Here is a 21,807-nt window from a genome sequence, read left to right as displayed (position 1 = left end):
CCCTGTTCTACTATCTAACAGTTCAGACCCTTCCTCATTAAAAATTAATTATCTCCTTTTACAGAATTCGGATGATGTTTCCGTTTCTTTTTCTTGAAAATAGACTCATTGAGGATTTTAAAAATATAACCCTAATTATTTTTATCCAATTTTTTATGATTTTCCAAAGTCAGAACAGGGGAACTCGAAATCATTCTGATCTTGTCTCACAAAATCTATTATATCTCATGATTTACAATTCCGTTGCTTACACCATTTCTTCTATAAGAAACTAGACTTAATAAGCTTTAATTTCATATTTTATTCATCCTCTAATTCGATTTCTAAAATTTTTGGTGATTTTTCAAAATTAGACTATTGTTGTTGTCCATAACTGTTTTAGTGAAAAATGTTGATTTCCATTTTGCCCCAAATTTCATAGTTCATACAATTCAGTCCTTGCTCAACTAACCCCTCTATTAAACTATTTTTTTCCCAATTAATACTTTGCCTAGACATTATAAGTTATTTCACAACTATTTAAATTCAGAATTTCCACATAAAACCCTAACTTCAAACTCTTTCACCATTAGGTCCCAAACATTCACTTTTTATTCAATTCTTTCAATAAAATCTGCATATAAACAATTTAAAGCTCTAATTCCATGCTAAATCATCATATAATTCCAGAATATATTCATAGAAACTTTAAATTTCTTTCATAGAATCAAAAACTAATGAATTCAACAAATGGACCTAGTTGTAAAAGTCACAAAAACACAAAAATTTCAAGAAATAATCAAGAATTGAACTTACTTGCAGTAAAAATATGAAAAACCAACTTAATGAAACCCTTATATGGTGTTTTTGCTAATGAGAATGCATAAAAATAAAGAGAAATCTAGATAATTCCACTTTAGTCCTAGCTTTATTAAGTAAATTTTTGCAATATTCCAATTTTACCCTTAATTCTCCTTATTTTCTTGCTGATTTCATGCCCTTGCCGTCTAACCCAAATAGACCTTGGGTCTATTTGCCTTTTAAACCCTCTTTCTTTTATCATTTAAGCTATTTAATCATTTTCCATAATTTTACATTTGTTACAATTTAGTCCTTTTTATTCAATTAACTATCGAAACTTTAAAATTTATTGACGAAACTTTAATACTAACTTATTAACACTCCATAAACATTTATAAAAATATTTATGGCTAGGTTTAAAATTTTCAAAGTCTCGATACCTCGTTTCCGATTCTAATTATTTTAATATTTATTTCTAGTACACTATTCGCTATTTCAAAAATTTTCCTAACTTCACATTTAATTTATATTCACTAAAGTCGGATTTAGTGATCTCGTATCACTGTTCCGACACCATTGAAAATTTAGGCCATTATACATATCTTCAAGTTAAATAATTTAGGAGTAACAAAAAATGAAGTATAAAATAGACTCCTGATGTCAACTTTTTTCCACAGTGTTAGACACAAAAGAGATTCTAAAAACCCTCTTAAGAGTTTAGTAACCAAGCAAAAGATCCCATATATAGAAACATGAAAAAGTACATAAGTAATTAACAAAACTATAAATCCAACCTTAAAAACACAAACAAAAGCTAGAGGTTTACAAATAATAAGTGTGTTAGTGTCATGAACCATAAAACATTGGTTTCAAGTATATATGAAAGATGATAACAACTGAAAAGACTTTTATTACAATGGAAATAGAAATGATGAAATCCAGAGAGACAAACGAGTTACTACCCAAATCAAATACAGTTTTTTGGGTAAGACAAATCAGACATCGGGATTTGCCAACACATAATTTTCAATAGCCTTCAAAATAAGGGCTCGCTTCTCGGATGCTTCCTTGATTTGGAGCATTAGGTCTGGAGTAATCTGATTGTCACCAATGGTGTAAAACGTGGTAGTTACCTTAATACTTGTTCCTCCATCTGCTGCTGCTACAAACTTTGTCTCGTAGCTGATTTTCTCCACCGTGTTGTTAAAAAAGTCGCTTTCGATCACAACGTAAGTGTACAAGAAGTTGTCTTTGTCCAACACATCAACCCTGTGTTTCGCATAACTGAATCCATACCCTGCATTTGTTATCACCCCACAAGCACATTGGTATGTGAAGAAAGATAATCTAAATTTGTAGTTTACCGTTTTTAAGTAATTAAATTACCTTCAGCAAAGGTGATCTTCTTTATAGTTCCAGGGCCACCATCTCCTTCAAGGCGCTCCACACTCTTGATTGCTTGTGGGGCAACTGTGGGCAATAGGGTGTCCAGATCTTCAGCAAATGCCTTAAATGCCTTGGCTGGGGGAAGTGATGTACTAACCTCTACTTCTTTTGCAAAACCACCCATTTTTCTCTTCAAATTATACAAACAAAATGATTCAACACAAATATTATGAACTGATGCTATTCGATATGGGAAGAAATGAGAAACTAACATGCTATTTATACACTCACATTTCATTTCCATCTTATTCTTCATTGGATAAGATTGATTGACAAAGAAATAGACAAAATAATACCACCTTGCATAAAGAATGTAATTTTATTCCTCTTCTCTGCATATTATGCGGCGGCGGCTAGTTTTCAATGCAAACAAAAGGCGGCGAACTCGTTTTTCATACAATCCTTGTAACCGAGATATCAAAATTACAGTCAAATGCTTGACAATCTAGAAAGCAATGTGAAACAAAATTTCATAAATGTCCATAAATTGGTTATTGGAATTATTATTTTAAATATAAGAATCAAAATGGTAAATAACTCGGATAGAAATGTGTTTGAATGTTTTTGTATAATATTTATAATTTTTAATTATTACATAAGTATATAATCATTTTATTTCTTTAAATAAACATGATTTATTGATGTACGATATAATTATATTTATAGAATATAAAAATAAATTGATGTATTTATTTCTTTAAATGAGCATGATTGAATCAAAATTAAAGTTTTATATATATATTTGAACCATAGTCAAAGTTTCATATATATAATTGTATCAAATTAAAGTTCATATGTCAAATTATTAAATCAAAGTTCATATATAATTTATCCCCATTTTTAAAATGCTTCATTTTCAAATCTAATCCATATAAAGAGTTTCATATATATTTTTAAATATTATATTATTCAAAATAATGTTACATATACATTTGCTTAATGACCAAAACATTTTAATAATAGAGTGATTAAAAATGAAATCGAGCTATAGAAGTAATTAAATTAATAAAAAATTAAATAACTAAAACAATACTGCGTTAAAACTTGGGTGGTTATTTAAATAGTTTACCCTTTAAATTTTTATTAAGTAATAATATAGATGAATGTGGTCAAGAGTCTCTTAACTTAATGATAATAATATTAAGTTAGCAAAATAGTAATAATATTTACCTTGATGTGCATTTCCTTTTACATTTACTTTTACATTTCACAAATCAATAACTTGTCTTTCTTTCTTAAATCCATTCATATACACAATCCCCCCTTTTTTGTTAAATGCTTTCATTTTCATATAGATTATAAGGTTGTTATTAATTATGAAAACAAAAAATGTTTTTTATATCTTAACATAGAATATCATAGCAATTTAGAGTGCTAATTCATGAAATCGATATGACTTGCCACATAACCGTGTGGCATTCCGTGTGGCTCACACGGCCATATGAAAGGATCAGCCCGTGTGGCTCCTGTACCTTACTCTGATTTTTCTGATTTTCGTTCTTTTTATTTCCAAATACTCTCTTAAGTATAAAAATATGAATTTAAAGGATTAAGAGCATAAAATAAGTATTAAAAATGAGATTAAAACATGTTACTCCTAGCACTTATCTTCTAAGATAGATAGAACAAATGGTGAAATCTTCCCTAAAACTCTCTTTAACCCCATTTCAGTGTTGGGTAATTCAAACCATCTTCAGCACTTCAATTTTCCTATTGAGTTATTGGTTGCTGCAGTCAATGGGTACCTTCCATTTATCATTTCTTTCATTATGTTACCTGGACTTGATAATGAGTTTTGGATATAGATATATTTCCACTATAGATATTGCTGGGTTTTTGAATAATTTATCTGGAGGAAGTTAAAGCTCAGTAAAAAACTTGAGCAACAACGTAATAAATCCGGATAAAGAATGACAAAACTTTGAAATTCAAGTCTGGAGGTTTTTTAGCAAACAAACAGAATCTGGCTTGAACAACTATGAAAGCAAAAATTGAGAGAGTATTTCTCTTGAATGATTTCTATTGAAATTTTGATTAAAAAAGATGGCATACTGCCAATACATATACGAGTCATAAGCTGGTCAGCTTTAACATATTTACTATTTTTAGACTTACTTGCACCGCTTGCACATTGCAACTTGCAAATCAACTTGCACAATTAGGTAAGCTGATCTATCAATCTTATCAGCACCTAGTAACATTAAAACTTAGTTCTAATTTAAATAAGTTACAAAATATTACTTAAAGTAACAAAATGAAACTGAAATTGAACAGTAGCATCAACTTCAGTAGTTGCATGTACTTCATCCAGAAATACTACAGCAGCTTGATCTTCATACTTCATCCACGTAACTTGGATTGTATGTAATTTGTGTGCTATAAATGTGGCTTGATCTGCTTCTTCATACTTCATCCGCATAACTTATGTTGCATGGTATGCTCCTTGGTTGCTTTATCTACTGCATGCATCCCAACTTCAACACTCCTTCTTGGCTAGCATGCTGCAAACTCCCATTTTGGCTCTTAAATATTCAAATCTTAACACACTAAGGGGCTTTGTTAGAATATCAGCAAGTTGTTCTTCAAAACTGCAATAAATCAGCTTTACTTCTTGAGCTTGCTCCATCTCTCTAATAAAGTGAAACTTGATCTTGAAGTGTTTCGTTCTCCCATGGAACACTGGATTTTTTGCAATTCCAACAGTAGATTGGTTGTCACAATTGATCTCTGTTGCTTCCCTTTAGTGTTGATTTAAATTGGCCATTATTTTTCTTAGCCAAATGGCTTGGTTGACAGCTCCTGCAGCTGCCACATACTCTGCTTTAGCAGTTGATTGAGCAACAACAGTTTGCTTCTTTGAACTCCAGCAAAAAATGGTTGAACCAAGGGTGAATAGATACCCTGAGGTACTCTTCATATCATCTATCGATCCAGCCCAATCACTATCAGCATAGCCAATTAATTTCATATTTTCAACTTTGCTAAAGAACATTTCATAGCTCTTAGTACCTTTGATGTACCTGAGAACTCTTTTGGTAGCTTGAAAGTGCTTTTTATTGCAGCAATGCATAAATCTTGAAAGCAAACTTATAGCAAATATAATGTCTGGTCTAGTGGCAGTTAAATAGAGCAAACATCCAACTAGACTTCTATATGTTGATTCACTAACCTTCTCAAAATTGCCTTGGCTTGATAGTTTCTCTCCAATGGCAACTGGTGTACTTGTTGCTTTGCAATTCAGCATGGAGAATTTGTTTAGAATTTTTAAGGCAAAAGCCTTTTGACTTAGGAAGATCTCTTGCTGAGTTTGGGATACTTCCATGCCAAGGAAGTAAGACATTTGTCCCAAATCAGACATCTCAAACACTTGTTGCATTTTGCACTTGAAGTCTGTCAGCATTGCTTGGTCTCCTCCTATTACTAACAAATCATCAACATATAGAGACACTATCAGTTGAGTTTCACTACCTTACTTTTTCACATACAAAGTAGGTTCACTGATGCTTCTTTCAAATCCAAGGTTAGCTAGATAGCCATCGATCCTGCTATACCAGGCTCTTGGAGCCTGTTTCAAGCTATACAAGGCTTTCTTTAGTTTGTACAGCTTGTCTTCTTAACCAACAATTTTGAAGCCTTCAGGCTGCTCAACATATATCTCTTCTTCAAGGAGACCATTGAGAAAGGCTGACTTCACATCGAGCTGATGGATTTTCCATTACAATTGTGCTGCTAAGGCAACTAGCAGCCTTATGGTGTCAAGCTTAGCCACTGGTGCAAAGGTTTCAAAGTAGTCAATGCCATACTTTTGGCTGAACCCTTTTACAACCAGCCTTATTTTCAGTTTGTTCAAGCTTCCATCAGCATTATGCTTGGCTCTAAACACCCACTTCACTTCAATAAATTTTCTATTGAGTGGCCTTTCAACTAGCTACTAGGTCTGATTCTTCTCAATCATACTGATTTTATTAGCCATTGCCTATTTCCAGCCTTGATGAGCTTCAGCTTCTTCAAAGCAGCTTGGTTCAATAGTAGCCACATGAGCTCTTTCATAAATATCAGCCAATGGTCTAGTGCCTCTGACTGGTTCATCATCAATGTCTATTTCAGGACCATTTTGATCAGCTTCAGCCTGATCTGTCATCAAATCTTCAGCAGCAGTTTCTAGTTCATTTTTATCCCAGTTCCAACTTGCCTTCTCATCGAATACAACAAAATGTAACGCCCCCTTTACCCGAGACCGTCACCGGAGTCGAGCACGAGGCATTACTAAACTTATTTGAGCACTTAAACAAATTCAAACAATTTATATCACACTTTCTGCATAAGCTGTCCAACTGCGTTACAGATGCAAAAAATCATATCTCGAGTTACAAAACTCGAAATCCAAATCCGTAAATTTTCCCCAAATCTAGGCTCATATATCTACTTACTAATTTTTTTCTAGAATTTTTGGTTGGTCCAATTAGTACAGTTTATTAGTTGAAGTCTCCCCTGTTTTAGGGTTCGGCTGCTCTGACCCCTATTCACTACGAACCAAATTTCTCCATGTACAGAATTCAAATAACCAAGACGTTTATTTCTATTAAAAATAGACTCAATAAGGAATCCATACATATATAGTATGACTCCTAATTATTTGTTTACAATTTTTAATGATTTTTATAAATTAGAACAGGGGAGTTCAAAATCACTCTGACCTTGTCTCACAAAAATTCAAATATCTCCTGTTATGAAAGCCTTTTGCTTACACCGTTTCTTCTATGTGAAACTAGATTCAATAAGATTTAATTTAATATTTTATTCAACCTCTAATTAGATTTCCATGATTTATGGTAAATTTTCAAACTCAAACTACTGCTACTAACCAAAAACTGTTTTAATACAAAATGTTGTTAACTAGTTTATAACATCTTTACTTCATTTCATTTAAACTCTATACATGCCATATAAATCTTCAAACATAAAACAAAAGCTACCGGAATTGATCTGGATAGTGTGCTTTGTTGTGTTGATCCGATCTACCCACTTCACTTCAAGTCAATCTACATAAAAATATTAAACACACACAAGTAAGCTTATTGAAGCTTAGTAAGTTCATAGGTTAAAAGTAATGCTTACCAAACATAATATTTCCAAACAATACCAAAACATTTTACTAAAGTTTCCTGCGATTCACGACCATTGTTATAATAATTCACATAGTTGAGCTCAACAGTAACAACTACTCAATCTCTTTCATTTGGATCACTTCTCTTTTATTTCTTATAATCAAATTAGGAAACGGCTTACGAAATTGAGTACGTCCTTGCTCAATGCCACGATTCACAACTCAGTATGGTTTTCCTCATTGAAATACCATACCTACATTTTTCAACTCGGTATGGGAAATGCCATACCTACATTTCTTAACTCAGTATGGATTTGATAATACCATACCTACATTTCACAGCTCAGAATGGATAATACCATACCTACATTTCACAATTCAGTATGGATGATACCATACCTACATTTCACACTTTGCCATGGAACAACCATGGTCTTATCCGTCAATTCACCATACGTCACGATACTGACGCATTACTCAATCCTGCGTTTTCCTAATTTGCATTTCCACATTTATTCTTTCATTAACAAAATCTACACAATCCCACAACAAATTAGTATATAATAACACATTATAAACTTCAATCATTCACAAATAAACATCTAAATACAACCATATGAACTTACCCGCTAATTTGTAGAAGATATTGAAATTTAGGGACTATTCGCAACTTTTTCTTTTCCTCGTTCTTCTTTGGATTCTTGATCTATAATATAAAATATTTCTACTCATTAGCATTTATTTGATTTCTATTTCACTTCACAATTTATGCTGTTCAAATTTCGAAATTTCACTTTTACCCCAAAATTTATAGTTTTCACAATTTAATCCCTGCTCAATTCACCCATCAATTGAACTAATTTTTCTCAATTAACACTTTATTTTATCATTATAAACTATTTCAAAACCTTTTATATTCTGAATTTGAACAGCAACCTTCAATTCACAACTTTTTCACAATTAGGTCCTAAATATCATTTCCTATCAAAATCACTTAATAAAACCACCTTAATATGGAATTAGAACTTAAATTTCATAATAATTCATCATAAAATTCCCTTATCCATCCAGGGTAACTTCCAATTTCACCCATAAAATCAAAAACTAATGAATTCTACAAGTGGACCTAATTGTAAAAGTCATAAAAACATAAAATTATCAAGAAAAAGCAAGAATTAAACTCAATTGATGTAAAATATGAAAACCAGCTTTCTCCAGACCTTCTATGGCGTTTTGGCTGAGAAAATATGAAGAAATGTCTAGATTTTTCAATTACATCATTATTTAACTATTAACTTTTATCTATTTCCAATTTTGCCCTTGTTCACATTGTTTTCTTGCTTATTTCATACCCAAACCGTCCAGCCATTAACCTTTGGGTCTAATTGCTCTTTAAATCCATCTTTTAAATACTTAATCTATTTACTCACAATTTAACAAATTTTGTGCTATTTTCAATTTAGTCCTTTTAATTAATTAGCCATCCAAACGTTAAAATTTTCTAACTGAAACTTTAATACTAACTCAATGACACTCCATAAATATTTATAAAAATATTTATAGCTCGATTTTCAACTTTGAGGTCTCGATACCTCATTTTTGACCCGCTTGACCTAATAAATTCTTTTAATTCACTAATTTCACCATTTCACAAATTCTTCTAAATTCTTACTTGACTCATAAATATTAAATTACTATCTTGTTCAATCTTATTTGTCGAATTTAGTGATCTCAAATCACCATTTCCGACACCACTGAAAATTAGGCCGTTACATCTCTGCTCACAGAGACCTTGTTTGTTGAAGGATCAAGTATCCTATAACCCTTTTTGATACTACTGTAGCCCACCAGAATACCAGGTTGAGCTTTCTTAGCAAGCTTGTCTCCTTTTACTGTTGGAACATGAGCATAACATACACATCCAAAGACTCTTAGGTGAGCCAGTGATGGTTTGAACCAGAACCAGGCCTCGAATGGAGTTTTCTGAGCCAAAGCCTTGGTTGGGAGCCTGTTTTGGAGGTAAACTGCAGTGTTAACTGCTTCTGCCCAAAATGTCTTAGGCAAATTTTTTTCAAACATTAGGCACCTGGCCATATCCATCAAGCTTCTATTCTTTCTTTCACTTACACCATTTTGTTGAGGTGTATAAGTGTTGGTGAGCTGGTGTTTGATGCATGCTTCATCACAAAACGTATGTAACCCGGATGAAGTATACTCAGTCCCATTATCAGACCTCAATATCTTTAACTTGCAACTTGTTTCAGTCTCTACTGCAGCTTTAAACTTCAAAAATACTGAAGCCACTTCTGATTTCTGTTTCAAAAAATAAATCCAGCAATATCTCGAGTAATCTTCAATGAATAGGATGAAATACCTGCTGCCATTCATAGATTGAGTCTTCATTGGACCACACACATTAGTGTGTACAAGTTGCAGTCTTTCAGAAGCTCTCCAAGCTTTGTTCGTAGGAAATGGTAGTCTAGCTTGTTTTCCTAGCTGACATACTTCACAAACTTCTTCCTTTTCAACTGAGTTAGTGAAGTTTTCAACCAAATCTTCTTTGGTTAGCTGAGTCATTGAGTTGTAGTTGACATGGCCAAGTCTTTTATGCCACAGCTTGGATTCATTTTGAACAGCTATATAGGCACTGTTTGAGCTCTTATTCTAGTTCACAACAAAGCTTTTGTCAGCCATGGTCACTGTCATGAGCTTGGATCCATTTGGATCATTGATTAGGCACTCCTTGCCTTTGAAAACCATAGAGTAGCCCTTTTCTAGCAACTGAGCTATATTGAGCAGGTTTCTATCTATTTCAGGCACCAAAAGTACAATTGAAACAAGTTTGGTACCTGTAGAAGTGTCAATTTGAACATCTCCTTTGCCTTCTGCTTTGATGAAATGTCCATTTCCAACCTTCACATTTTTTTTGAATATTGACTTGAAGATAGCAGCATCCGGAGTCATGTGGTTTGTGCATCCACTGTCAATCAACCAACCTTTTGTGGCTTTTCTTTTGGTAGATGAGCAAGAGACAACAAAGACTTGCTCTTCTTGGTCACTACCTTCTTCTGCTACTCAAGCTTCAACTCTTGCCTGTTGAGGTTGATTTGGCCTCTGTTTGCTTTTGTTTTTGCAAACTTTATCTGCATGGCCCATCTTTTTGCAGATTTTTCACTGCACTTCAGGCTTAAACCAACATACTTCACCCGGATGACTTAGCCTTTTGCAGTGTGGACAAGGTGGATATTTTCTTCCACCATCTGTTCTAGGCTTATCTTTCCAAGTTTTCTTCCCCTTGTCGGCAGAGGAATTTGTGGCTGGTCTGCTTTTAGCTTGGAAGGCACCTTCTTGATGCTCCTCCAGTCTACTTGCTCTCCTTTTCTCTTGAGCATAAAGAGCATTGATCAGCTCTGTCAATGAAATGTTGGTCAGGTCCTTCGAGTCTTCAAGAGATGAGATCTTTGCCTCATACCTTTCAGGCAAGGTTGAGATCACCTTTTCCACAATTCTTGCTTCACTAAACTGTTCTCCAAGTAGCCTTATGCTATTTACTATAACCATGATTCTGTCTGAATATTGCTTAACTATTTCTTCATCTTTCATATTCAAGTTTTCAAAGTCCCTTTTTAAATTCAGTAACTATTGCTGCCTTGTTCTTTCAGTCCTTTGAAACTCCTCCTTTAACTTATCCCAGACCTGCTTTGGTGACTCACAAGCCATGATTCTTGTGAAAATCACATCAGACATACTGTTTTGGATACATGACATGGCTTTGTGCCTTTTGGTTCTTTCATCTGAATGTTGTCTGATCTGAGCCACTGTTGGGTTAGCTCTTAGTGGTGCTGGTTCAGCTTCTGAGTTGATAACCTTCCATAGGTCAAATGCCTGTAGGTAAGTCTTCATTTTTACTACCCATATGTGATAGCCTTTTCCATTGAACACTGGTGGTGGCGCTGGTGAGAATCTTGATGAAGACATGGTTCTAAGGATAAAAAAAAATGACAAGTCCACGAAGAATAAGGCACTAGATACCAATTGTTGGGTTTTTGAATAATTTATCCGGAGGAAGTATGAAGCTCAGTCAAGAACTTGAGTAGCAACGTAATAAATCCGGATAAAGTATGACAAAACTTTGAAATTCAAGTCTGAAGGTTTTTTAGCAAATGAACAGAATCTGGCTTGAACTATGAAAGCAAAAATTGAGAGTATTTTTCTTGAATGATTTCTATTGAAATTCATTGATTAAAAAAAATGGCATACTGCCAATACATATACCAGTCATAAGCTGGTCAGCTTTAACATATTTACTATTTTTAGACTTACTTGCACCCCTTGTACATTGCAACTTGCAAATCAACTTGCTCAATTAGGTAAGCTGATCTATCAATCTTATCAGCACCCAATAACATTAAATACACTACCTACTTAGTTTTAATTTAACTAAGTTACAAAATATTACTTAAAGTAACAAAATGAAACTGAAATTGAACAGTAGCATCAACTTCAGTAGCTGCGTGTACTTCATCCAGAAATACTACAGCAGCTTAATCTTCATATTTCATCCACATAACTTGGACTGTATGTACTTTGTGTGCTGTAAGTGTAGCTTGATCTGCTTCTTCATACTTCATCAGCATAACTTATGTTGCATGGTCTGCTCCTTGGTTGTTTTATCTGCTGCATGCATGCCAACTTCAACATATATATAAAATGAAAAGTTATTGATGGTAATAATCCACAGTCCTCTAGCAGTAGTTAAAGACTTGATTTTAGTACTGTGAGAGGAACAATTTTTGGATCATAGAATTATGACTGAAATTACTCAAATTTTGAGTAAATGTATGAAGCATATGTGTCAATATAGTTTCTCTTCCAGGTTGAATTTTAAGGAATATTTGTCAAAATTAGTTTCAAATTTCTTCTTAAACTTGAAAGATGACGAACTATTTAGTTTCAAATTTCTTCTTAAATACATTGGATGCTCTTCTGATTATTACATGCTTTACATTTCAGTTCAAGCTTCCTGGTAACCAGGGCAAACTATGAACTCTTATTAGCAGTTTGAAGGTGGTACGCTGTAACACCAAAAACTAGAAGAAAAAAGGCAGTTGTTTGATATTCGTTGCATACAGTGGATGCAATCTCAATATTGGCATATTTTTAATAGGCGTTAGGATTTTCCAGCATGTAGGCTTCAATAGCCTTGAATGTTCCTAGAGCCTTGTATTTGCCAGCCTTGATTCCCTCCTCCTTGAGCTCAAAGTCACTAATGGTATAATACTTACTAGTAGTCCTGCATACGGATCCCCCATTTGGAGAGGCCTCTAACTTTGTCTCGTAAGTGATTTTCTCAAGCTTGTTCATCAATGCATCACCTTCAACCATACTGTAAATGTACACAAAATTCTCCTTGTCTATTGCTTCAACCTTCTGCTTCATGTATTTGAATTGGCTTCCTGCATGAAGAAAAACACATAGATTTCACCCTTTTCCCTTCAGACTTAATATACATATTGTTGAGCATTGGCCTGCAATGCAACATGTGACCAGCAGCAGCTCATCAAGCAAACCATTGGAGTTGAACCAAGTGTAGCAGCTAGTTTGATTCATTTTGGTCCAATTGTAACTTGTTAGTTCAAGTTGACATGTAACTTGTAACTTGTTATCAAAGTTGGTAGGATTAGTTTTGATTTGAACTTGATGTAAAGGCTGATATGTCAGCTTACTTTTGTATGTAATTCAAAGATTGTATTTGTTATGTATTAGTGGGAGCAGTTACATCATTAGGTAACTGTCCAATTGCAATGTAAGTTACATATATTTTCAAATTATCAATGAAATTATGTGAGTTTTTCAGTTATCTTCTTGTTTAAACTCTACTCTCTCTCTCGTTTTTGCTTTAGTTCTTTTGATTTTGTTTTTGTTTTTGCTTGCTTGCTGCCTTTGTTCCAACACATATATGTATATGATTCAAACTTATATAAATGAGCAGACCCTCTCCAAAGGTGACCTTCTTGATGCTACCAGCCTCAACATTGCCTTCAATGTACTCAACGCTCTTAAAAGCCTGAGGACCAATCTTGGGAATGAGAGTGTCGCCATCAAGGATGCAAGCCTTAAACATCTTTACTGGTGGGATCGCTGTAATAACCACCGATTCATATGTGAAAACACCCATGATTTCAAGTGATTTGGGATTTGGTTACTTTGCAGAGGATATGTTTTATGTTTGCCGATGATGTACATATCTGATATATAATTGTAGTATTTATAGTGTCAGCTTCAAGATTTAGCTGTTTGTGAGTTTTAGGCCCTCTGGAATCTTTGGTGATTTCTTTATATTTTATGGGATTTATGGCATTTAGTGAAATTTTGTACTTTAGTATGAGAAAAGCACCTAAAAATTTTCAAATGATTCTGGTTTGTGTACATATCTTACTTATCTCTTCAATATACAACATCAAGCTTACCATACACCAACAAATCATTGAATCATGAGACCAACATTATTGGAACTCTGAAGAATATTGAAAAGAAAAGACTCTAATTCACTAATATTTTAAGCAATCAAAACCTTGGGTCTAACACCGTTATCTTCAATTTTGACATTGTAATCAATACAGTACTCTAAATTAGTCAGATTTCCGGACAGCCGTATGTATCTAACACAGTAGTTATCTTCAATTTTATTATGTGTTTCATGTATCTAGAGAGTCTTATGAGGATCATATCCCCATACTAATGTCCAGATAACATAAGTACCATGTATGGGTACTTCAAGAATAATGAATAGTCGGGGAAACATAGAAACTTTCGGTGATAGTTTGTTAGTTTTCTAGAAATAAAACATGTTGCAGCAAAAGTAATAATATGAAATCCTGAATATTATGTTATTACAGCCACCGTACGTGGTTCCAGAAATTCAGTTGATCAGTGATTTATGTGCCAAATTTAACATGGTTATGTTCTTGTAAGATAGAACAAAAGGTGAATATCTTATACTTTAATTGTCCCTAGGAATTTCCCAAAAACTCACTTTAACCCTATTTCAGTTTTTATAGCCTAGAACTTTTAAGTGTTGGGTACGTAAAACCATCTTCAGCACTTGCATTTTCTATCCTATTATCAGGTTCCTGCAGTCAATGAGTACCTTTAATTCATCAATTCTAGCATTATGTGATACAGACTTAATGTTGAGTGTTGCATACCGATTTTTTTCAGTACAGATATACAAAATGATGAGTCTGGTTAAAATTATTGGCAAGACTAATCCAGAATCCTCTGGCAGTAGTAAATACTATGAGAGGAAAAATTTTCAGATAATGGAATCATAACTGAAATTGTTAAATTTTCAGGTAAATGTCTTGAGTAAATGGATTATGAACTACACGTGTTTAATCCATGAGCCAGCTCTATAACATTTAACTTATGCAACTAATGATTAAAGGTGGTTAATAGGACAAGGATTATTCAGATGAAAGATGGCCAACTCTTTATTCTCAATGAATATCTCACACAACAAGATTCAGTAAATACATTTGTCTGCTCTTTTGTTTATATGAAGTCTTTATTAGAAATTGGAAGCTCATTTGCTGCAGAAGTAAAAGCTAGAAGAGGAGAAGGCCAATTTCTTGATATTCATTGTAGTGAATGCAATCTCAATAGGCGTTAGCATTTGCAACGAGGTAGGCTTCGATGGAGTTGAACAATACACCCGAAGCCTTTTCTTTGCCTGCCTTGATTGCCTCTTCATTTAGCTCAATGTCACCAATGGTGTAATACTTACTACTAGTCTTACATATGGATCCCCCACCTGGAGAGGCTTCTAACTTTATTTCGTAAGTTATTTTGTCCAAGATGTTCATCAATGGATCGCCTTCAATCACAATCGTAAATGTACTCAAATTTTTCTTTGTCTAATGCTTCTACCTTCTGTTTCATGTAATTGAATTGGTTTCTGCAACATACATGTCCAAAACCACATCATTTTCATCCTTTTTCCTTCAAAACTTAATCATATATTAGATTTGCCTCAAAATATGAAGTTAAATAAATAAGCTAAATAACCTTGTGCAAAGGTGACCTTCCCGATGCTCCTGTGCTCGCCATTGCCTTCCAAGTACTCAACACTCTTAAAACCCGAGGAACAATCTTGGGAATGAGAGTGTCCCGTCAAGGATGCAAGCCTTAAACATCTTGGCTGGTGGGATTGCAAGAATAATCTCAGATTCGTAAGTGAAAACACCCATTATTTTCTCGATTTTAGGAAATGATCGAATGTGTTTTTGAGTGTGGAGATGTAAACCGGATGATGTAGTATTTATAGAGTGAGAATAATGAAGAATATTAGGCTCTTTCAAAGCCTAGGTAGGTGATCAATTTCTTCATATTTTATTGAAATTTTAAATGTAGTTTGAAATCACCAAGATAACTTGCAAAATTGATTCGGTTTGCGTCGACCTTACATATCGTTGGACATGAAACAGATGTAAGCTTATCATGGAGAACAAAATATATGGATCTTGAAAGCAGCCAATATCAAAAGAAGGTTAAAAAGAAAGAACTATGTAATAATAAATCTTGAAAACAGATATCCGTTAAGTCAGATTATATTCTCCCATTCTCCATGAAAAGGACAAAAATTGTAGAGTCCTAAGCTGTAGAATAGAAAAGAATAATAAAACAAAAGATATAGGAGACGGAATCAAGGAAGAAAGTAAACCACTGAAATTACAACTTGTGGATGGCTTGCCTATTGCCTGGAAGAGTGTAACATGCGAACCGAGGCAGCATGTTCATGTTTTTGATTGGGATTCAAGCTAAACTTGCTTTTTATAATGAAAGAAAAGGTGTCTGATACAGAACTGTGTACTGTTTGTTTATGGGAAGGTCCGTCTGCAATGATCCCAAGCGAAAGACTTCCATCCGGGAAACAATGTTGTACAAGGACTTCCATTTCAACATAGATACAACTAATGCTTTTGCCATTGCTGCTTCTTTGAGCAGAGCCATAATCCTATTCTTGGTTTGATTTATAAATTGCAAATGCAGTGTTTGTTTTTCAAAGTTTTGGTGGTTAGGACAGTTGTTTTCTTGTTGTATGGTGCCTTGGTTGTTGAATCAAATCCTAAGTTGCCCAGAATCAGTCTATTCAGGAAGGGTTCAGTCTTTATAGGAGCACCAGTAGGCGGCTTTTGTAACTGATTCGCATAAAATCCCACATGAGGAAGAGTACGTAAGAATAGGCGAGAAGCAGGCTTTAAATTGCCCGATGCTTGGTGAATGAAAGCATACCTTTCTTGGCCTTTTGGCTAAGATCAAGTGTAGTATCTGTTCTTATCAGTTTAATATCTGGTATGTTATAGGTTATAGTGATAAGGTAGGTGGTGAAAAGGCAGGTGGTTAGGCAGTTAACAAAGTCGGTATTTGTTAAAGAGTTGTTAGCAGCAGTTAGGATTATTTCTTCTATATATAAGTCATGTATGTTGTATTGAAGGGAAGCTAAGATTGAATAAGAATAATACCTCTATTATTTACTTCATTCCTTCTTGAAAAAACTTTCTATTTTGCTAAGCTTCTATCATGGTACCAGTCGCCTCTTAATTCCTGGTTCTATGGCTCACACGAACTCCGCTGATTCTGCCTCTACTGATGGTGGTTGTGCTGCGTTTCACGGTGACAAAGTGGTGAATTCCTTTCCTCGGCATGATGTAGTGAAGCTAGATGACAGTATCTTCATCCAGTGGCGACAACAAATACGTCTAATACTTGGTGGTTATGGTTTGCTAGGGTTTGTAGATGACACGTTATCTCAGCCATCGCGATTTGTTTCTTCACCAGACGGATCTCTTGTTCCAAATCCCTCTGCTTAAGTGTTTGCTCAACAAGATCAATTGCTTACGTCGTGGCTCCTCTCCACGATTAGTTCTTTGTGTTTGTCTTTTTTCACGGATGCTCGGTCAACATGTGACGTGTGTACTACGGCAGCGAGCCTCTTCGCGGCAGACACTGGTGCAAAACAATCCTAGATTCAGCATGAACTTCATTCGTTTAAAAAAGGTACACTGTCTATTAAAGATTATGTTGCTAAGATTAAAAATCTATGTGCTCTATTGGCGGCATCTGGCATTCAAATCTCGGAGGCGAAGAAGACGCACGTCATGCTCGTAGGTTTGCCGTCTGATTTTGATGCGGTCGTCTCCTTGGCGTCTCTTTAGCCGAAACTGGTGTCGTTTCAATGCCTCGTTGATGCTCTGATCGAGTGTGAGAATCAACAGTTACGGGCGATTCAGGAGGTGGTTATGCATGCCAATCTTGTTGAAGGTGCTTCGTCGCAGGCACCGGAGGGTTCCGTTCGTGGTAGTTGTCCTCTGTCGAGTGTTTGTGGGTGAGGTTTTCGGCCAAGGATTCATTACAATCTGCAATAGAATCGGGCACCTTGCTCAAAAGTGTTTCTATCGGTTTAATCGAGACTTTGATGGGTCATCAGTGGTGGCTCAGACGTAGGGTGCTGATCGTTCTCTTGGAGCCTCTTGTCCGTCGCTGGCTTTAGGAGTTTCTAATATTCCGATTCTTCTTGCGATGCAAGGGGATTTTGGTGATGGCATTGGGGGCCGACTACTCAAATAATGAGATTTACTCATTCCTTCAGTCAAAATCAATTTGGTTTTGGTCAAAATCAGCATGTTTTTAGTCCAAATTGAACTCCAGCTGGTCATCCTGATGGGTGTTTTGGTGGGTCTGTGCATAGAAATTATGCTGGGCTGTATCATGCATTGGATGGGCATATGCATAGACTTGGGCCTAGTAGGCCGCATTTGGTTGGTGCCCATCATGGACCCCCTAGGCCACTTGCAAATTATAATGAATTTGGGGCTGGAAATTTAAATGGTTTTGGGCCCGTTAGCAATTGTGTTCAGGTTGGTTATCCTTTGAGTCGTGACCCTATAGTTGGAGATAGGTGTGATCCTTTGGCTTTGCCTATTCCTTGGAGAACCAAGTCGCTGGGTCGTGTTTATAGTGGCTCAGATCTGTGTATTGGTCTTTCTCGGGTTGGTTATTTACATGCATCTAATTATTCGAATTATTCTAGATCGCATGTGAACACTGCTCAGTGTGGGACTAATGGTGGTGGCACTGATTCGTACATACCCATGCCTGTTGGGACTGCATCCTGGTACCCCGATTCGGGAGCTAGCAATCATGTCTGTCGAGATGCGTCGACTCTTCAAGATTATTCTCCGTGGTAAGTCCTTTCTTTATGGGTAACGGAACTCCCGCATCGATCTCCTCTGTTGGTACTTGTGTCTTGCCTATGCTATCTAAATTACTCCGATTATCTGATATGTTGTGTGTACCACGGATACGCAAAAATTTGCTGTCTGTGTCCCAGTTTGCTAGAGATAATAATGTGTATTTTGAGTTTCACCCAACCTATTGTGTTGTTAAGGACATTGTGACCCTGGAAACACTACTGAAGGGCCACATTCGTGATGGGTTATATCAGTTCTCTCTGCCAAATCTGGCTAATCAATCAGTTTTGTCTCCAGTTGCTGCTTCCATTGAACTTCAGAATAAATCTGATAAAGGGGATATGTTTTCCTTGTGGCATAAACGTCTTGGTCATCCCTCTGCTTGTGTTGTTAAAACTGTTTTAAACAAATTTAATGTTGTGTCACAAAAAGATTGTCTTGATGTTGTATGTATGGCATGTCAAAAAGGGAAATCACATAAATTGCCTTTTACTCTTTCTACTACTGAATATAGTACTCCTTTTGACTTGGTTGTTTCTGATTTCTAGGGTCCTGCGTCTATTGCTTGCGGAAATCATTGGTATTATGTGGCGTTTACTGATGTTTGTACTCGGTTCATGTAGGTGTATATGCTGCGTCAAAAGTCACAGGCAGTACAATGTTTTGTTCAATTCCAACAACTTGTTAAGAATCAATTTAGGGTGAGTATTAAATAATTTTAGAGTGATTAGGGTGGAGAGTATCGTACATTTACATCGGTCCTCGCTTCCCAATGAATTATTCATCGTATAACATGCCCACATACTTCTGAACAAAATGGGGTGGTTGAGCACAAACATTGTCACATTATTAATATGGGTATTACTCTTCTAGCTCAAGCTAGTCTGTCTATGGAATATTGGGGCTAAGCGTTTTGTTGTGCAGTTCATCTTTTCAATCATCTTCTTACTCCAGTCCTGAAGGGTCAGACTTCTTTTCAGGCTCTTTATGGGCATGCTCCTACTTACGATTATCTGAGTGTGTTCGGGTGTTGTTGTTTTCCTTATTTACGACCGTTTACGTCTCATAAGTTGAATATTCGTTCTCAACCCTCTATCTTCTTGGGTTATAGTCCTTACCACAAAGGATATCAGTGTCTCCTACCTTCTGGAAAAATTGTGATTTCTCGTCATGTTGTATTTGATGAGAATAGATTTTTGTCCTCTGAGTCTGCTCCAAATGCCTTGCCAGTACAAAGTCATTCTGTGTCAATGTTCGTTCCACTTGTTCGAACTGATCTCACTTAATCTGTTGATACTGCTCGATCTGTTGCTCCTTCGCTTGCTCAATCATCTCTACGTGATGTTTGCTCCTCCGTGCCTGTCACAGCGCAGTCTAGGGCTGGGTCTGATCGTGAGCCACATGTTTGTTCACTACCTAGTGCTAGTATTCACTCTAGATCTACTGATGGTGCTAAGGGAGTGTTTGTTGAGCCTGTCCATAATACGCATCCCATGGTGACTCGAGCTAAGGCTGGTATTTTTAAGCCTAAAGTTATGAATGTTAAAGTTGTTGAACCCTCTACAATTTAGGAAGCCTTTTCATCTCCAGAATGGCGTGCTGCAGTTCAAGCCGAATATGATGCTCTCGTTCGCAATTCTACCTGGGAGCTTGTTCCCCTACCTCTCAACCGCAAGGTTATCGGGTGCAAATGGATCTTCAAGGTCAAGAAGAATCCTGATGGGACTATTGATTGTCATAAGGCTAGGTTAGTTACCAAGGGCTGTTCTCAAGTTCCTGACTGTGATTTCAAGGAAACGTTCAGTTTAGTGGTCAAGCCAGCCACTATACAAGCCATTTTGTCTATTGCTGTGACTAGAGGATGGCCTCTACGGTAAGTTGATGTGAATAACACCTTTTTAAACGATGACCTGACTGATGAAGTTTTCATGCAGCAACCCCCTGGTTATGTTCAATCGGGTCCAAAGGGTGAGAGGCTTGTGTGTCGACTGACAAAGGCTTTGTATGGCTTACAGCAAGCTCCGCGTACCTGGTTTATCATATTACAGTAGTTTCTAATTTCTACTGGATTTGTTCTATCTAAGTCGATTGCTTCTTTATTTGTCAGATCTTCCCCTGAGTTTACGCTTTATGTACTTGTCTATGTGGATGACATTGTTACCACTGGCAGTTCATCTGACGAAATTAATTGTTTTGTTCAGTAATTACATAATGAATTTACTTTAAAGGATATGGATGATCTCCATTATTTTTTGGGAATCGAAGTCAGTTAATCTTCCTCTGGCAGTCTTCACTTGTCTCAACGCAAATACATTTGCGAGCTTCTTGATCGGAGTTCTATGTCTAACGCTAAAAGTGTTCATACGCCGATGGTGAGTTTGTCTATGTTGTCTAAAAATGAGGGTGAGCCACTGGCAGATCCAACTGAATATCGCAGTCTTGCAAGAGCACTTCAGTATATTGTACTAACTCGACCAGACATTGCTTATGCTGTTAATCGGGTGTGCCAATTCATGCATGCTCCCACTACTTCTCATATGGTGGCATTAAAATGAATTATGCGATATCTACGTGGAACTCTTTCTCATGGGTTAGTTTTTCGCCAGTCTGATCGCCTATCTTTGGTCAGTTATGCTGATGCAAATTGTGGTCTTGATTTTGATGATCGAAGGTCTACTACGGGGTACTGTGTATATTTTGGCCATACCCCTATATAGTGGTGTTTTAAGAAGCAGACAGTTGTTTCTCGCTCTATGGCTAAAGCCGAGTATCGTAGTTTAGCAGCAGCCACTAATTATGTAACTTGGCTGGTCTCCCTGTTAGTAGAACTCAAAGCCAGTTCAGTTGATCTGCCGACATTATAGTGTGATAATTCTAGTGCTATCGCTGTTGCAGTTAAACCAGTTCTTTACTCCAAGTTTAAACAAGTTGAGCTTGACTTATTTTTTGTTTGCGAGAAGGTGGCTAGTGGAGACTTGGCTGTTGGTGAAGTTCCAGCGTGTGACCAGGTGGCGGATATTCTTACTAAACCATTATCAGTGTCTATGTTTAGTCTGTTTTGTAGTCTTCTTCAGGTGTTGCCACTTGAGGAAGCTGAGCGAATGTTATAGGTTATAGTGATAAGGCAGGTGGTGATAAGGCAGGTGGTTAGGCAGTTAACAAAGTTGGTATTTGTTAAAGAGTTGTTAGCAACAGTTAGGATTATTTCTTCTATATATAAGT

General features: G+C 35.9%; 3 protein-coding genes and 2 pseudogenes across 3 annotated transcripts; 1 reads left to right on the top strand and 4 right to left on the bottom strand.

The window, feature by feature from the left end:
* Window positions 1-1,496: 1,496 nt before the first annotated feature.
* On the bottom strand, window positions 1,497-2,443 carry LOC108474685 (major allergen Pru ar 1-like). Its single transcript, XM_017776682.2, has 2 exons — window positions 2,167-2,443; window positions 1,497-2,077 (listed from the first exon to the last, which is right to left on the bottom strand). The coding sequence occupies exons 1-2, from the start codon at window positions 2,438-2,440 to the stop codon at window positions 1,776-1,778; spliced, it is 576 nt and encodes a 191-aa protein (XP_017632171.2). The 5' UTR covers window positions 2,441-2,443; the 3' UTR covers window positions 1,497-1,775.
* Window positions 2,444-4,966: 2,523 nt separating this feature from the next.
* On the bottom strand, window positions 4,967-5,626 carry LOC108475185 (secreted RxLR effector protein 161-like). Its single transcript, XM_017777172.1, has one exon. It carries the CDS (start codon window positions 5,624-5,626, stop codon window positions 4,967-4,969), a length of 660 nt encoding a protein of 219 aa, XP_017632661.1.
* Window positions 5,627-12,493: 6,867 nt separating this feature from the next.
* On the bottom strand, window positions 12,494-13,511 carry LOC108475814 (major strawberry allergen Fra a 1.06-like). Its single transcript, XM_017777789.1, has 2 exons — window positions 13,328-13,511; window positions 12,494-12,789 (listed from the first exon to the last, which is right to left on the bottom strand). Exons 1-2 carry the CDS (start codon window positions 13,509-13,511, stop codon window positions 12,494-12,496), a joined length of 480 nt encoding a protein of 159 aa, XP_017633278.1.
* A 1,480-nt stretch (window positions 13,512-14,991) lies between these two features.
* Window positions 14,992-15,582, bottom strand: LOC108475825 (major allergen Pru ar 1-like; annotated as a pseudogene).
* Window positions 15,583-16,623: 1,041 nt separating this feature from the next.
* On the top strand, window positions 16,624-16,748 carry LOC128291034 (U2 spliceosomal RNA; annotated as a pseudogene).
* Window positions 16,749-21,807: the final 5,059 nt, after the last annotated feature.

This window comes from Gossypium arboreum, chromosome 3 (assembly GCF_025698485.1).
Source record: "Gossypium arboreum isolate Shixiya-1 chromosome 3, ASM2569848v2, whole genome shotgun sequence".
Classification (NCBI taxonomy): Eukaryota; Viridiplantae; Streptophyta; class Magnoliopsida; order Malvales; family Malvaceae; genus Gossypium; species Gossypium arboreum.
Note: the sequence above shows the minus strand (reverse complement) of the source record. Positions and strands in the feature narration are given on the sequence as shown.

Coding starts and splice junctions, on each gene's coding strand:
- LOC108474685 (XM_017776682.2), bottom strand. CDS start 2,440: ATGTTAGTTTCTCATTTCTTCCCATATCGAATAGCATCAGTTCATAAT. Junction 2,078..2,166: donor GAAGATCACCTTTGCTGAAG/GTAATTTAATTA, acceptor TAACAAATGCAG/GGTATGGATTCAGTTATGCG.
- LOC108475185 (XM_017777172.1), bottom strand. CDS start 5,626: ATGCTGACAGACTTCAAGTGCAAAATGCAACAAGTGTTTGAGATGTCT.
- LOC108475814 (XM_017777789.1), bottom strand. CDS start 13,511: ATGGGTGTTTTCACATATGAATCGGTGGTTATTACAGCGATCCCACCA. Junction 12,790..13,327: donor GAAGGTCACCTTTGGAGAGG/GTCTGCTCATTT, acceptor TTCTTCATGCAG/GAAGCCAATTCAAATACATG.